This window comes from Anabrus simplex, chromosome 1, assembly GCF_040414725.1.
Source record: "Anabrus simplex isolate iqAnaSimp1 chromosome 1, ASM4041472v1, whole genome shotgun sequence".
NCBI classification, from domain to species: domain Eukaryota; kingdom Metazoa; phylum Arthropoda; class Insecta; order Orthoptera; family Tettigoniidae; genus Anabrus; species Anabrus simplex.
Window position 1 is genome coordinate 1,299,554,569 of NC_090265.1, and position 18,482 is coordinate 1,299,573,050.

Sequence of the window (18,482 nt, forward strand, 5' to 3'; positions counted from 1 at the left end):
CGAAAGAGATTGATGTGAAAGCTTTCGCATTATCGGGCACAATATATTGACACGGACCAAAAGAAGCAAAGATAGAATTTAAACAGGAAATGGTGGACTGAGCGGTAGCCAGCTTAGTCGGGAATAACCAAGAAAATCTTGTAAAACCATCTATACATACAAGGATGAACTTGTTGGCATTCCCCTTTGACTGGGGGAAGGGTCCGACATAGTCGATATACAGACGTTTCATAGGGCGCGATGCTTGATGAGAAGACAATAGGCCTACCTTGGTGGACATGGTGGGTTTACTAAGCAAGCAAGATTTACAAGCTTTAACTAGGTCACGAATTTCACCGTCCATACCTTTCCAAATAAACAACTCCCGGATCTTTTCACGGGTTTTGAAGATACCTAAATGCCCCCCTAATGGGGTCTCATGATAGTACTTGAAGATCATGGGCACAAGAACGGCTGGAACCACCGCCTTCATCTTCTTATCATGCCTCGACGGGCAGCATAAAACATCATTCCTCAGCACATAAGGGACAACATGTTCCCCAGAAGAAAGGGTTTCCATGATAGGGGCCAGCGTCGGATCTTCACGATGATATTTCTCAAGATCCATAAACAACATGGGAGCATCAGTTAAAATGGCATTAACCTCAGGTCGTATGGACTCGGGAGGTGAAGAACTATCGACCAGTTCATGGGTCTCTACATCATTGGAAAACATACGGCTGAGTCCGTCTGCGACAACATTTTCAGTACCTCTGATATGCCTAACGTCAAATTGGAAGGCAGAAATTCGGATGGCCCACCGGGCTATACGACCAGTACGACGCGGCCTACCTAAGACCCAGCTTAAGGCTTGGTTATCAGTCTCCAAGTCGAACTTGACATGTTCCAGATAAAGACGGAACTTTTCTAGCGCAAACAAGACAGCCAAACCCTCAAGTTCATAGATGGAATACTTGGCTTCTTGAGCCGAAAGTGTCCTAGATGCGTAGGCGATGGGTCACCTCTCTAGTTCAGTCTCTTGAAGAAGGACTGCTGCCACCGCCGACGACGACGCGTCGGTTTGGACGATGAATTTCTTAGAGAAATTGGGCATAGCGAGGACAGGGGCATTACAGAGAGCTAATTTGAGGTCTTCGAAAGCGGCTTGTTGAGAAGGTCCCCACTCAAATTTGACGCCTTTCTTACGTAGTAAGTTCAAGGGCGCCGCTCTATTGGCGAAATTTGGAATACATTTCCTGAAGAAATTCACCATACCAATGAACCTAGCAATACCCTTGATGTCCTTTGGAGGCTTGAAATCACGGATGGCCTGTGTTCTAGAGTGATCGACTGCAACACCATCGGGCGACACAATATGCCCTAGGAATGACATGGAAGACTTAGCGAAGGCGACCTTGGACAACTTCACAGTTAACCCAGCCTTACGAAGGCGATTGAGAACTTCTCTCAGATGATCGAGGTGTTCTTCGAAGGTCTCCGAAAATACGACGACATCATCAAGATAGTGGTACAAGTACTCAAACTTGATGTCGGAGAAGACCCTGCCTAGCAGTCTAGTAAGTACAGCTGCTCCCGTGGGGAGCCCAAAAGGCACGTGGTTGTATTCGTACAAGTTCCAATCCGTGGCAAAAGCTGTCAGATGTTTGGATTTCTCTGCTAGCGGTATCTGGTTATAAGCCTGATTGAGGTCTAATATGGTGAAGAACTTAGCTTTACGAAACCATGAAAAACAAGAATGAAGGTCGGGAAGGGGCACAGATTGTAACACCACCTTCCGATTGAGAGCCCTATAATCAATCACAGGCCTGAAGCCACCTTGCGGTTTCGGAATAAGGAAAATATGCGAATACGCCGACTTAGAGGGCCGAATAATGCCATCCTTCAACATCTGATCAATGATCTCCTTCAGAGCCTTCATTTTAGGCGGAGATAGTCTATAAGGTGGAAACCTGACGGGGATGGAATCCGTAACCTCAGTCTTGTATTCAATAAGGTCAGTAACACCAAGAGTATCCGAGAAAACCTCTGGAAACGACTGACACAGCTTACGAATACTATCAGCCTGTTCCTCAGGTAGATGTCTAAGATCTAACAACATCTCATCCTGGGTAGGCGAAATAGATGCACATGACACAGAACTACATTTCAATAAGGGAATTTTACAATTCGAAGCAAATTTGAACGTGCACGACTTGCTCTGAAGATCGAGCACTAGACCAGTATAGGACATGAAGTCTGCTCCCAATATAATGGTGCAAGACAAGTGCTTTGCCACCAATAGTCTAACCTTCCAAGTAAATTTAGAAATACGAATTTTGGCCTTTAAGGAACCTAAAATTTCTAATGGAGAAGAATTAGCCGAAACATATTGAACCGAAGACGAGCAAAGATCAGGAAGTTTACAAATAGATTTTAATTTGGAATACCACTCAGCCGAAATAATTGAACAAACACTGCCTGAATCTAAAAGAGCAGTTACGGGCTCATTATTCAATTCAATTTTGAGAAAAGGAACAGGTGCGGGGGTATCCGCCGCAATCCTAAGACATTCTTTGGGACCTTCAAAAGATAAATTTGAAGACAGAGTTTTTCCCTGAAATTTCGACATGATTACTTGGGGCTGAGCCTCGAGAAGAAGGGTTCGCCGACTCAGCCGAAGCCACTAGTCACTTATTGTTATTGGCCTTGGTGGAAGTTGCACCGGAAGTTGAGCAGGAGGGGGTACTGCTAGCATTAGGGCAGTTCTTGGCAATATGTGAAAACGCGCCGCATTTAAAACAGCCTTGGGATGAACCTGCTCCATTATTTGTCCTACTAGATTTGATCAATGGACATTTATTGCGAAGATGGTCAGGCGACCCGCAAGCGTAACATTTACGGGGTGTGTTGGGTCGGCGAGGTGGAGGCCGAAAACTACTAGAGGATGGAGGGGGTTCTTTCGCGACACGCAAGGTATCGGCGTATCTAACTCCTTCGGCTGAGACAGCCATAGCCTCTAACTCAGCGAATATTGCGGACGCGACGCAAAACACAAGTATGATCTGTAAGGTGGTGAAATTCCTTCCACAATAGCCTGTACAATTTGATCTTCAGGGAAATGTAGAACAAATACCCTAGTGTAAAACTTAATGTCTTGGATGAAGTCTGCCAAATTTTCATCCAACCGTTGTACTCGGTAGTAGTACTTTTGAATGAGCGATGACCTAGCTCGAGCAGGGATAAAATTTGCCGACAGATGGGCATGGAAGTCTTCTATGGATGACTGTTCAGCAATTGCCCTAACTATCTTGTCGGAGAGAACACCAATTGCATAGGGATAAATGATCTGCAAAATTTGACACGGAGAAAGAAAAAAAAACAAGGGCATGATCCTGAAACTCAACTAAAAACCTTAAGAATGAAATTACGTCACTGGTAGAGTTAACAGAAAACTTAGAAATACCTCTGAGCAACATTGCTAAAGGATGGGGCAAACTGCTGAAACCTAGGGACGTAGTAGGAAGTTGCCTAAGTGGCGGAGAAGCAGATTCAGAAGGAGCGTTATTTAACACGAAGGGTGGAATGGACGTGCGGCGATCGGACACAGTTTCTAATGGGGCAGATGTTCGTTGGGTAGCCTCCGCAGTACTACCTCCTTCCTCCTTAGAGGGATCCTCCCCACTTACGATATTTACTACCATAGGCTGGTCGGTTTTTGGAATAGCAGATCCAGATAACAAATGGCTAACTTTACTAGACATTTTAGACAGGTTTCCAGCAACAGCACTAGCTTCCTTACCCTGAAGGTCATTTAACTTCAAGGACAATAGATCACATACCCTATTATAAAAGTGGTACAATCTGGCCTGTACTCTTTTGAGTTGATTAGGAGATGGATCACTTACTTCAAAAAAAACTAACTATAGCATTATCAGTGATCGTGGAGAAAGCGTCATCGATCTCTTTTTCTCCCAAAGTCGGGATGGTAATAGGCAAATGAAGGGAATCTTTTAACTTATTGGTGTCTATCGCAACCGTGCCTCCAGATTGAACATTCCTGATCGTTAATTCATAGATCAATTCCTCCTTGCGCAAATAGCCGGGATGGAGGACGTCGCGAGAGCCGGACATGATGACAAAAACTTTTAGAAAAAAAAAAATTCCAGCAACTGAGAAAATTGTTAGAGTTCAAAACGAAAACAATGTTTAGCCATCAAAAGGGGCTAAATTGAGACCCACCTGCTACCACTTGTTACGGAGTTATCCGTGGTAGTTAGAGGTGAAAGAAAGTGCGGGCGGGAATAGGTCTCAACTTACGAAATTAAAGTTAATTTAAAACTTTAACAAAGGTTATATTTTCTTTTCAAAATCAACAGATAACAACTACAGAGTAACAGGTACCAAGTAGCAGGAAAACAATTTAAGAAATTACAATTGTTACAAGATTTGGGCTTCGAGCCCCAAGATTAATTTCTGAGCTCTCAGCTCACCACCACAATAGCTAAAGGGCAGAAAACCCCTAAGTACGAGGAGCACTTGCTCCTAATTACAATGTTAAGATGAAAAGAGCAGACCCGCTCTCAATTTTACAAGCCTATCAAAGGCTACAACAGCCTTCATTCCTAACTGCCCTTAAGGCACACATACAGTGAAACAGGGGTATCTTGTACCCAACCTACAGGGCCTTCACATGAAGAAAACAAACTCTGGGTTAATTAAATGGCCCAAAAACCAAATTGACTGGAGGCGTAGCTTGCACTCCTACATGGAACTTCTTAAAACCTAGGGGGGCACTCGGCCAGTTATACAGGTGCTAATCCCATACTAGGGAAGTGACTAGTTGGCAAATAAGTTTAAGACTTTAAGAAGGAAGAGAAAAACGGTTACGAAAACATAGTCACCTCAAATTCAAAATGAAGGGGAGTTCGAGAGGGTGAAGCACTCTCTCCCCCCGCTTTACAGATTTGTAATTTATAGATAGACAGAAAATAATTTACTTTTTAAAAGGGTAGTTTACATACTAAAGGTTTCGAACCCTCCCCGAGAGTTAAACTGCTGAGCTAGCAAGAAAAGAAGATGTTAACAGGCCATTACCTTGTAGATGAACTGCTGCTTGGAGAAAGAGGCGCTTCCCGCCCCCTGCTATATATGTTCACACACTGCGAAAGATGTTACTGAAGTGGCCCCGAGACCAGAAAATCAGCAGTTTTTATACCCTCGTGGAAAATTCGAGACCTTTCAAGAATGAAAAAGACACACCCCTTCAACTTTATTGGTAGACTAGGAATTATACATGGAAACCTGAGGAAGAAAGCTATGATTGGAGGAAAATTAATTACAGAAATTACTGATTGGTTAAATTCAAAACTGGCGGAAAGAGAAGGGTTATACTGCCAACCCAAAAAATGACTAAAAGAAATTTAACAAAGAACAAACTTATGAATACCTAATTTCTTCAAAAAAACAGTTCCTTCACTTCGCACTAGGGTGCACAATTATAGTTCTTAAGTAGTACCATCTAGAAGAGAATGTCCACACTTCTTGCTACAGAGCAAACAAATACAAATCGAAATAGATATAATTCAGAACACTTCAAAATTTACAGTAGAGACATCTTCCGAGAAACCTTTGATTTAATACAGATTTTAAAGTTCAGAGTTTCTCCTGTAGAGAGGTTGCAACTGGCACAATATTTGAATTCGCGGCGTGGAGGTGTACCGCCCGGTACAATTATTATTATTATTATTATTATTATTATTATTGTCCGACTCGTTGGCTGAATGGTCAGCGTACTGGCCTTCGGTTCAGAGGGTCCCGGGTTCGATTCCCGGCCGGGTCGGGGATTTTAATCTCTTCTGATTAATTCTTCTGGCTCGGGGACTGGGTGTATATGTCCGTCCCAACACTCTCCTCATCATATTCACACAACATACTACACTACCAACCACCACAGAAACACGCAATAGTGCTTACATCCCTCCATAGAGGGTTGGCGTCAGGAAGGGCATCCGGCCGTAAAAACAGGACCAAATCCACATGTGCGACGCAGTTCGCACCCGCGACCCCACAGGTGTGGGAAAAGCGGCAGGAAAAGAAGAAGAAGATTATTATTATTATTATTATTATTATTATTATTATTATTATTATTATTATTATTTTACGATTATGGTTATTATTTTACGATTATGGTTATTATTACTTACATATCTGTGAAGTGTTACATCCATTTAGTATTAGTATGACTATTATTTACATAGTCGAATAATTGTATTCTCTGTGAGGTTATGTCATGGAACACGCGTTGTACATAGACATTGATATAAGTTCAGTTAATGTAAATACGTGCAAATTAATATTACAATTTATTCTTTCCTATATATAAATAGGGGTTGCCTGGCCGAGGCGGTAAAGGCGTGCTCGGTTCGCCCGGAAGGGCGTGGGTTCGAATCCCCTCCAGGAATTCGTAACATTTAAGAAACGAGATTTCCACTTCCGGAGGTGCATATGGCCCTGAGGTTCACCCAGCCTACACCAAAAATGAACACCAGGTTAATTCCTGGGAGCAAAGGCGGCCGGGCGTATAGCTAACAACTCTACCCCATCATGTGACGAGGTTGCGAATGGTGGAAGCCTTTACCTCCCACCCCTCCAAGGGCCTTCATGGCCTGTACGGAGATGACTTTGTTTTGCTTTGCTTTTCTGTGCTATATGTAAATTGTAATCTATAATAGTGAAACACACTGTAACTTCCAGAATGGTATAGACACTAGAACGATTGAGAATATTCCGTACATTGTAAACTGTGTATTACGCACTCTAGAATTTTTACGAAGATACATTCTGTAATGAAACTTTCTAGAAGCCTGTCCAGGCACCTATATAAAGAGACGATCTTGACGGTGAAGTTAGTTATTGGAAGTTATTGATTGGAAGTTATTCTCGTGTTGACATGCGGTAATCGCAGTCGCCATATTGAAGTGACATGCTTGACGCAGTCATCTGTTTTATTTGTGTTTCAATGTTGTCATCTCGATGTGTAGCGATAGGAAGTTATCTTTAAATGGCGGTTTGTGATATGAATGTTTTGTTTTTGACAGCAGTGATTAAGGTTATGTGTGTGTTTTGTAAATACGTGTGAATAAATTAATTGTAACAACTAATAGCATCTCGTGTACGTCTTTGTGGATACGTTAAAACAAAGGAGGCATAACCTTATTTTCGGCAAAATCCGACCTGCGAGGTTTTAGAAGTGAAGTGACGATAATTTTTATTTACGGAGATCGTCTTGCAGTAATAAGCTACTAGGTTATTTTAATGATCTGCGTAGCTCACGGTGTTAACCTAGAAAACGTAGGACTTGATAGCACTACTAAAGGCACAATGAAGATTCAGTGGTAGGCCTACTCTCGGAGGGCTTCTGTAGGTGATAATCATTGATGTGAAGAGCGACACTGCTACACGCTCGCCATCTCAATTAAATGGGAGAGAACGGTCTGAAAAGGGAGTGCAGTAGTCTGTAAATAATACACGGACCTAGTGGGGGAGGGGCAAGTAGGAAGCAAGGTGGGAGCTGTAATGACATTCGCGATACAATCGGGGGGGAGGTCGGCTGATCGGAGGACGCGTTAATGCTGTACTTTGTTTCCGTGGGCTTTGGAACATGAGAACATTATGACGAGCCGTATCGTCGGCACTGCATTTCATTTAAAGTTCAATCGGTGAGAGAGTTCACGACAAACTCTAGACTTTACGTTACTAGTACGATTAGATACTGTAGCTAGCTAGTCCCAGCCGGTCGCGCAAACTATGTAATCAGACAAATGCGATTTAGTTTGAGAAGGTGCTAGGATGTGGTAAAACCCACATCATGTTAATGACACTCTTGTGCCTCACAAAGGTGATTGGAACCGTCCTAACACCATCTGATGATCCACAAGAAGTGGGAGGAATTACTGTAGTAGTTGTTTTGTTCCTGCTCCTTCAAACGTTTGAAGAAAATTAAGCAGTGAATTAAACGATTTGTTTAAATGCTTGTAAATAACTAGTGCCACATGACGTGAGTTGCCATAAAGCTTAACAATTTTGTACAAGTATCAATCAGTCACCACTAATCTGCATTTAGGACTGTCACCCAGGTGGCAGATTCTCTATCAGGTTTTACCTAGTCTTTTCTTAAATCAATTCAAAGAAATTGGGAATGTATCGAAAATCTCCCTAGGTAAAATATTCCAATCCTTAATTCCTCTTCGTATAAACGAATATTTGCCCCAATTTGTACTCTTGAATTCCAACTTTACCTTCGTATTGTGATATTTCCTGCTGTTAAAGACACTCCTCAACTTATTCGTCTACTAATGTCATTCCACGCCATCTCTCCACTGACAGCTCGGAACATACCACTTAGTCGAGCAGCTCGTCTCCTTTCTCCCAATTCCTCCCAGCCCAAACTTTACAACATTTTTGTAACGCTACTATTTTGTCAGAAATCACCCAGAACAAACCGAGCTGTTTTACTTTGGATTTTTTCCAGTTCCCGAATCAACTAATCCTGGTGATACTGGAACCATACTCAATTTGGGGCCTTACCAGAGACTTGTATGCCCTCTCTTTTACATCCTTACTACAACCCCTAAATACCCTCATACCCATGTGCATAGATCTGTATCCTTTATTTACAGTCACATTTATATCATTACCCCAATGAAGAGTTTTCCTTATATTAACACCTAGGTACTTACAATGATCCCCAAAAGGAACTTTCACCACATTAACGCAGTAATTAAAACTGAGAGGGCTTCTCCTATTTGTGAAACTCACAACTGACTTAACCCCGTTTATCATCATACCATTGCCTACTGTCCATCTCACAATATTATCGAGGTCATTCTGCAGTTGCTCACAATGCTGTAACTTATTTATTACTCTGTACAGAATTACATCATCCGCAAAAGGCCTTATCTCTGATTCCACTTCTTTACTCATATCATTAATATATATAAGAAAACATAAAGATCCAATAATACTGCCTTTGGAAATTCCCCTTTTAATTAGTACAGGGTCAGATAAACCTTCGCCTACTCTAATTGTCTGAATTCTGTTTTCTAGAAATATAGCTACCCATTCACTCACTCTTTTGTTAGGTCCAATTGCACTCTTTTTTGCCAGTAGTCTTCCATGGTCTACCCTACCAAATGCCTTAGATAGGTCAATCGCGATACAGTCCAATTGTCCTCCTGAATCCAGGGTATCTGCTATATCTTGCTGGAATCCTACAAGTTGAGCTTCAGTGGAATAACCTTTCGTAAACACGAACTGCCTTCCATCGAACGAGTTATTAATTTCGCAAACATGTCTAATATAATCAGAAAGAATGCCTTCCCAAAGCTTACCTGGGAATGCATCTTAAACTGACTGGCCTGTCATTTTCAGCTGTATGTCTATCACTATTTCCTTTATGTGCAGGGGCTACTATAGCAACTGCCCATTTATTTGGTATAGCTCCTTCATTAAGACAATAATCAAATAAGTACTTCAGATATGGTACTATATCCCAACCCATTGTTTTTAGTATATCCCCCGAAATCTTATCCATTCCAGCTGCTTTTTTAGTTTTCAACTTTTGTATCCTAGCTTAATCCGGTGGTTTTTGAAGGTGCTCAAATACGTTAGCCTCGTGTCGTTAGATTTGCTGACACATCAATGAATTCCTGCACGAGAAAATTTTGGTATCTCGGCGTCTCCGAAAACCTAAAAAGTAGTTAGTGGGACCTAAAGTTACTATTATTATTAATATTATTATTCTTTCTTCGTTATGCCCGTTTCTTCTTCTTCTTCTTCTTCTTCTCCTTCTGCTTATTATTATTATTATTAGGTACTTGCACTTCATCGACCCAATAGTTAAAACTGAGGGGACTTTTCCTCTAGGTGTAACTTGACTTTTCACCCCATATACCATCATAACATTGTCTTCTGTCCATCTCACGGCGTTGTCGAGGTCTTTTTGAAGCCACTCACATTCCTATGTCTCACCTGTTATTCTATACAGTGTAAGATCATGCGCAAAAAGCCTTATGTGTGATTTCAGTTCTTTATTCATATCATTTATATAAAATAAGAAAACCTAAATGTCCAGCAATACTGCCTTGCGGAACTCTCCTCTTAAGCGTTTCATATAAAGCTTCACCTATTTTAATCCCCTGAGACCTGTTTTCTAGAAATTTAGCCACCCATTCAGACACTCTTTTGTCATGTTCACTAGCCCTCATTTCCGTCTGTAGTGTTCTATGATCTACCCCGTCAGAAGCCTTGGATAGTTCAGTAGCGATATAGTCCATTGATCATCTTGCTGGAATCGTACAAGTGGAACCTCACTAGAATACCATTTCCGAACCTCAAACAGCCTTCTATCAGACCACTTAGTAATTTCGCAAACATGTCTAACATAATCAGAAAGAGTGCTTTCTCAAAGCTTACATGCAACATATGTCAAGCTGACTGGCCTGTATGTATGTTTTATACTTATCACCTTTCCCTTTGTACAACTTGGTTAGGTAATTTTCAGTACTTTTTTAGTACAAGGCACTTCCTCTACTTAGATACGAAGCTTATATCCAACTACTTTTACATTATGTTGACTGAATACTTCTGCCTTCTGTAAATCCTCACATATACACTTCCCTTGTTCCTTTAATGATTCTTGGAATTTTCTTCTTGGAACCTGTTTCTGTCTTAAAGTAACCTATACATACCCTTCCATTTTTTGCTAAAAGTGACGTTTGCCATCATGTTACGCTTAGCTGACTTCGTCGCTGAATTCAATTTCTTAGTAAGTCGCTTCAATCTCTCCTTACTTCACAACCATCTATAACTCTGTACCTTTTTAACGTGCACCTCCTTCTTAAGCACCTTTATTTATGATATAGTGGGCTTAACCATTCCTTACCACCTTTAAAGGTACGTACCTATTTTTACACTCCTCAACAATTGGTTTGAACGCATCCCATCGCCTGTTTACTTTTTTAAACTCTCTTATCAACCATATGGTACATCCTTTGAATAGCCACCCATTCAGTCACTCTTTTGTCTAGCTCAGTAGCCCACATTTTCGTCAGTAGTGTTCCTCCACTTATGTTATCTATCACTGAAATTTCTGTATAGAGCTCATCTGATGTATTCAAGCTCTTAACGCTTTTTCAATGGTGACATTCCCACCGTTTTTCCCCGTTGTGGCGTTGTACTTCTCAATTGGATTGGTAAACGCTGGCAGCTAGAGCGCTGTTGAGGCATCACTCTATGCCTCCTTTAGAAGCGTACGTATTGCGCTTTAGGGGAGATATGTACCTCCACTTGTATAAATGCCTGCTAATGCTTTCCTTTTGGGAACGTAGTTTCTTAACTGTCTTGTTTGTTTTAAATTCTTGGAGGTGTGTGCTTGCGACGGTCGTCTTACCATGGTACACATCCTAACGGAGTGCGTGGACCTGGCCGACCTACTCCGTAGTCTCATCCTACGAGATGACGAGCAGTCAGCAGACCTCGTCATCCGTTTTACGAGGGATAGTGGCCTTTTTTTTACCGTGTATAAGAGTGCAGTTTCTATTAGTGTTTTTTTTTTGTTTGTTAACTACGACCTTTTTCCGTTGACTCTATTTTAGTTTGTGTTTGAGTATTTTTTAACGTGTTATTTTAACTTCTAACTTGAATGAAGTACCTTGTTCTGGGCAAATGTACTATATTATGCGTACACTATAGTATTTACTAATATTAAGACTTAGAAAGGAGAGTTAGACCCATAGTTTTGAGTTCTTATGGATATTGCATTCCGTTTTTCCTACGATCTCCTCGAATTTTTATAAGTTGTTTATAAGTTATAAAACTCACGACATAAACTTTTAAATTGGTTATCATGAGGATAATTTATTCTGTAAATGATCTATTTTGCCTCGAAGCAATTTTAATCGTGTCTTCAACTTTTCTTCCCTAGGAGTGTGAGCTGATATATCAACGTGACTTCCAACAAAAATGTCAGGGATGGTACTAGTACTGATATCTTTTCCATTCATTGTTGATCTTAAAAATAAGACGCAATAAATAAATAAATAAATAAATAAATAAATAAATAAATAAATAAATAAATAAATAAATAAATAAATAAATAAATAATTTAATTAATGAAGGACACGTGTTTCTCTGTCCTTTTCTGGACTATCGACTGCCTTTTCTGTTACAAATACTCATTACCGAGCGTCCTATTTATAAATATTTACAAATTTAACATTCGAAATGTAGAAAAGCAAGTGTTCACGTGAAGATACGGTTGTTAACTATTTTCAAATTAAGTCACAAGTTGTAAAACAGGCTTTTGCTTGAAGCTAGGTGTGACAGTAGTTCACTCAGTTTCGGTATAGCGGATATTCCTCATACACACTAGAATTTGGCGGGCGGATTAGACGGAAGTTTTCTTTTTGTATGCTTCCTATTCTATGGTACTATGCTACGAAGATAGAATCGTCGCTCCTTCGTATGTTTAAGCGACTTAGAAGTAGGCGCATAGTGGACGTACGAAAAGCAGGTTGGTCGTATAGGCAATCGCCGAAAGCCTGCGGCGAAATGTTGGGACCGTGCATCAATGTTTTCCATGATGGTAAAGCAAAGGTACTCACTCAATGAGACCAGGTTCAGGACTCCTTTGTGGAACCATGATATGTGAAGAACGGTATATCTGGCGGATTGCAGTAGATCACATCGCCGTAACAACGCACTTTCGTATTGTGGTTACTGCTGAAATCTCAGCCCGAACTAGCAGAAATTGTCTGGTTGAGGTAGGTTTTTCGGCTACGCGTTCCTACGTGTTGAGTACCATTCACCCTTTACTACTACAGATCACGGCTGCAGTTATAATGGCGACGAAGTGGTTGGGGAGAGTTAAGACTGTGTGTGATGTTCAGTGATGAAAGTCGCTTGTGCCCAGCCATGAAGGATGGACGTATACAGGGCCAACGTAGATCGAAAGAGAGGGACCTAAGCATCACGAATCTGTCTGAGACACATTGGACGCATGTAGGAAGTATGGTTTAGTGTCCTGCATCAAATCGTTGTCGAAAATATCTCGTCATCATCAACAAGAGGACACTGGTAGCCGCAGCACGCATGTTGCCTGTCGTCTAGTCTGTCAAACTCCCCTTCACGCATAACCAAAGGGATAAACTCTTTCCGGAGAATAATTCCTCTACTGTGCAAGTAACACAATTATGCTCTGGAGAATACAGCTGCTGTTGACTTTTTGATCTCCAAATGTCTCTTTAGTTGGACATGTACGGGATTGGATGAGATCACCTGCGACGAATGTCATTCAGTTGGCTGTGCAGTTTGAACAGACCTAGAAAACTTAAACTGTATCTGTACAATTCTATGTATGGAAGAATGATAGCACAAGGTGACCAAGTATCGCCTTTCACAGACCTAGCCTTCTGTTAGGCAAATGAATGTAGAAACTGTACTGTACTAATTAAGGAGTAAGCTTTCGATTTAACTTTTGACAACCAAGTCAGAACGTTACAATACCTGTTTTCCTTGTTTCTCGTCATGTAATTTCTAAAATACTCGTTACTGTTAAGTTTCCTCTTTGTTTTCTCATTACCGAGCTCGATATCTGCAGTCGCCTAAGTGCTGCCAGTATCCAGTATTCGGGAGATAGTGGGTTCGAATCCCGCTGTCGGCAGCCTTGAAGATGGTAATTTGAACCCACTATCTTCCGAATGCAAGCTCGAGAGAGAGAGAGAGAGAGAGAGAGAGAATATTTCTTGTCCGCCAGAATGGACAAAGTTACTGAATACAGTGATTCTAGCAATGAAATTGTTTTAAATACTTCGGATAGAACCTTTCCAACCCTATAAATGTCTGTACGGACTCGAAGTTGTTCCCGCCGTGTTCATGAATTCTGTATGGATTGGGTTGAAATGTCTCCAAAGCGCTCGGTTTAGGCTGTATAAATAAACAAATTAATTGCTTAACTAGAATAGGTGAGATATGCCTCTCGTAGTCACATTGTTTTGCCTACGCTTTTCAATGGTTTTATGAACATTTCATAAGAAGCGCGTTACGGTATGCCGCAGTTCGTAGTCAGAATTCATCCATTCCAACGTCAGTATGCCGTCTGTTTCGTAAAAATCTATCCATATTTTCGCTTTTTATCCTGCAGTTCTTGATGTAAAGATCGGTATTGGGTCGTAGAAGGCAATGTCGCAGATATTCTGTACAGAAGGGTTGCCTTGTTAGTTCATAGGTTAGCTCGATGCTGCCAGGCAGAGAAATTTCTTAAGATACGTGTTCCCAGATAATGTCTAAGGCGTATGTCATGATGGGGTCTGTTTGTACGTAGACGTTTTCCTCTTGGCAACATGTAAGTTTTAGGAACGCTCTGCCATTTGTTGAATATATTTGGAAGCTGGGAAAGGTTAGAGAATCAAAGAGTATCTGGCAGGTAAAGGTATTCTTCCGTGATCAGAGAAGTGTATACTCTTTGGCTTGACAGGTAGCAATCAAACATGGCTGCATGCAATGCCATTACTAAGGATGACAATCATATATAGGGTGGGCCATTTTAATCTATCGGAGCAAATATCTCGAAAACTACACATCGGATAAAAAAATGGGTAATCTAAGATGTTTGTTTCGGCAGGGGACATCCAATGATACCAAACTCCACCCCCTGTGGGTGGGGGAGCGGGAGAAGGAAATCTTAAATAGGAACCGCCATTTTTTGTGCTGATTTGGTTTCCCCAGAAAAATACCCCAATTTGACCTATGATTAAAGTCATTTGGACTGACAGATGGCGCTGTAATCGACAAAAATTAGATTGGTTAAAAATCATCAAAAATGGGGATATTTCGAGAAAAGCACATGATATCAGAAAAATAAAAGTAAATGTAAACGATATTTTCAAAATTGATATCCTGGGGGTACCATTATTCACCGACTCACCCCCTCCCCACTTATGGGAGTTGAAATTATTTCAAAATCTTCAATCGGAAACCATTTTTAAAAATCAAATCTTGGTTTTCCAGTACCGAATCGAATGTCTTGATTTTATTATTGATGGAAATTTATTTTTAGATGGCGTTGCAATCAAAAACGATGGAAAAGTTCATTTATTTGTTTATCAATAACTAAATACTACTTTTAGCGTTACCCAGGAACAACAACGTGGTAGTAGGATATCAGTTTTGAAAATATCGATTACATTTACTTTTTATTTTTCTGATGTCATGTGTTTTTCTAGAAATATCCCCATTTCTTGATGATTTTTTAACCAATTTAATTTTTGTCGATTACAGAGCCACCTGTCAGCCAAAATGACTTTAATCATAGGTCAAATTGGGTAATTTTTTCTGGGGGATCCAAATCTGCAATAAAAAGGTGGTTCCTATTTAAGATTTCCTTCTCCCGCTCCCCCACGCACAGGGGGTGGAGTTTGGTATCATTGGATGTCTCCTACCGAAACAAACAATTTTCATTACACATTTCTTTTGATCCGATGTGTAGTTTTCGAGATATTTGCTCCTATAGATTAAAATGGCCCATCCTGTACATATCAGAACATTAATGAAATTGTTAGTCACTTAGCAACTTGCTAAGTACAGAATGGATTGCGGGTTAGGGTGAGCCTTCGCCTGTAATTATTGGAGTGATAATTGATTTGATTTTATGATTATTCAATGTTGCTATTTGTTTTACGTCGCACTGACACAGATAGGTCTTATGGCGACGTTGGGATAGGAAAGGCCTAGGAGTGGGAAGGAAGCGACCGTGGCCTTAATTAAGGTACAGCCCCAACATTTGCCTGGTGTGAAAATGGGAAACCACGGAAAACCATCTTCAGGGCTGCCGACAGTCGGGTTCGAACCCACTATCTCCCGAATGCGAGCTCACAGCTGCGCGCTCCTAACCGCACGGCCAACTCGCCCGGTGATTACTCAAAGTTGGCTGAATTTTGGGACTTATCAATGTCTCATGATTCACCGACAGGTTAATTCCGGAGACAATAAAACAAAAAATGAAGCAGTTCGATCCAGTAGAACGGACGGACGGATTTGCCAAACTGTTTTTAGTGAACTCTTTTAATATATAGATTAATCTGGTCTTTGGAGTATTTTATTGGCTTGTGTACTAAGTTCTCATCGCTGTGATTAGAGGTTACTTAAATTTTGAATGTATTACATGTTTCCAGTTAGAATCTGATCAATGAATGATTTGTGATCCCAGCCTGTTAATAGTACATATTTCTGCAATTCACAAATTTAATTTAATTTAATTTAATTACCTCTTCTCAGGCACCCTTTGGTTTGTGACTTCGGGTAAATTGTCTCTGCTGATGTTTGATGGGTCTTTTTTGTGTTGTTCTAGGGACCGCCGCCACAGCCCGGCCAGCTCAAGTTCACTGTGGCTGAAACCTGCGAGCGCATCAAAGAGGAATTCAACTTCCTGCAGGCGCAGTACCACACGTAAGTCGCCTTTGATTCCTCCCAACATTTTTTTGTTCACCTTTATGGCACAGAAAATGCATGAGCATACTGCTGTAAAGCGGTCATTCCTAGATTTTAAATGTTCTTCGTGACGTGTGTTATATACTTCTTGACATAAAAACTGAGTGGGTCTTGTACGGGAAAATCAGGCAAACTTTATATCGTTGTTGCGCCTGCGAAAACCGCTATGTGAGATATTTCAGTTTAGAACTTCGGCCGGTAAAGTTCTGTCATCTAAGATTCAGTATTGTGCGAGTTACTTCAAAGGATTTTCGCTCTTGATGATATATGTACTGCGGTTCAGTATTTCTCCTAGAACATTATCACAGCGTTTTTCGTAGGAGCAACGACGATATACCCCGTCCCATGCTATGATCCTTCGTGATATATTTTGACGTGAAAATTTCATTCTTTTCAGTCTGGCACACAATGTGCAATTCTCCCGATCTAATTGGACAAAAATAATGTTTCGACTTCATGACTTGAGCCGAGATGTGTAATAACTAGCGCTTGGATGTTTAAGACCTAAAATAGCCAAAATAAGCAAACAAATATGACCTCAAAAGTGGAGAAATATGACGTAAAAATAACAAAATATGACTGGAAAACGATTAATCTAAATATGTACATTTTTAATAAATTATAAATCGAAAGGGCAATTACTTTGATACCTATTTGTTAACGTTATTCTTACTTTCATATTAGACTAATTTTCTGAATATACATGTTTAGCAGTTATTCAGTCTATTGTCCTTGATTCACTTATCGAACATTTGTGAATACATACCTGTAAAGTACCGGTAGTAAGATTATCAGATCACACAGCATTTTAAGAGTCAAAACATGTGGTGGTTTGAAGTACGAGAAAACTAACAATCAATCTATTTTTTTAAATATTATGGAACGTTCAAGCCCAAATTTCATCAATAGGCCTATTATTAAATGCGTTAAAGTTTAAATTGAGCACCACGAAACGAATTAAGATGTCTTTCAATACATTATGGTAGGGCGGCAGGACCTATAATGCAAACTGCCATACATTTTTCATTCTTCTCCGCCGGTGGAATTGAAGTGTATGACAAGATTCATCTTCAAATCATCAGGCGCGAAAGACCTCCGATTATCACTTAACACATTCTTGTAAGAAGAGGAGCTCCTTTCTACGTCACAAGGTTATTGGAGCATATTTAAATCATGTGAAAGGTGCAGTGAAGTCTATGGCCTTCATTCTATACAAACAATATTCCACTTATATTAACTGCAGGTGTGATACCGAGAAGCAGTTTTGTGAACACGAGTTCGCATTGGATAAGTTGATTTTACACAGCTACAGCTGTCGTCATACCACCGAAATATGACAGCAATATGACGTTTCTACAAAAATAGGTCAAAATATGACCTTTTGAAAAAATAGCTAAAATATGCATTTATATGACAAATAAAAATCACTTATGACGATAAACACCTTGATTGCACCAAAATCCAATCAGGCAAGAAAATCGAGACAAAGAAAGAATATGACTTTTCCTAAACATCCGAGCCGTAGTAATGACTTACGTTTTTGACTGTACAAGGAATGTTGGAATACATGACTTTTAAATATTCCCCCTCTATTTATGACTTATAGATAGCATAAACAAACGACGACTTCTTTGCTCGCTCGTTGTCGCTCTTCAGTCGCAGTGAAGTTGACCTTATTAACAGATCTGCAAGTGATCTTTGTATGTGAAAGGCATGTAAATACATAATACAGGTATGTAGTTTTGCATGAGGTGAAAATCAATGTTGTCGACTGTAGTTTGATCCCCATAAAGAAGATTAAGGTTTAAACGTAAGGTTATTCTTTTCGAACGCCAACTTCAAATAGAGTTATAATAAAATGACTCCATTTGACCCTACTAAAATTATATAGGCCTATTATTGTATCCGTAACTTCTAAACTTTTGAAGTATACATTTATTGTTTGCACACACTTAGCC

General features: G+C 40.3%; 1 protein-coding gene across 2 annotated transcripts in view; it reads left to right on the top strand.

Annotated features, from left to right (window-relative positions):
- Positions 1–18,482, top strand: part of gro (groucho) — a 628,688-nt gene that overhangs the window by 272,871 nt on the left and 337,335 nt on the right. For both annotated transcript variants that reach the window (XM_067137706.2, XM_067137707.2), the window contains exon 2: positions 16,385–16,482. In XM_067137706.2, the coding sequence (XP_066993807.2) occupies positions 16,385–16,482 (98 nt within the window). The remainder of the gene's footprint in view (positions 1–16,384; positions 16,483–18,482) is intronic.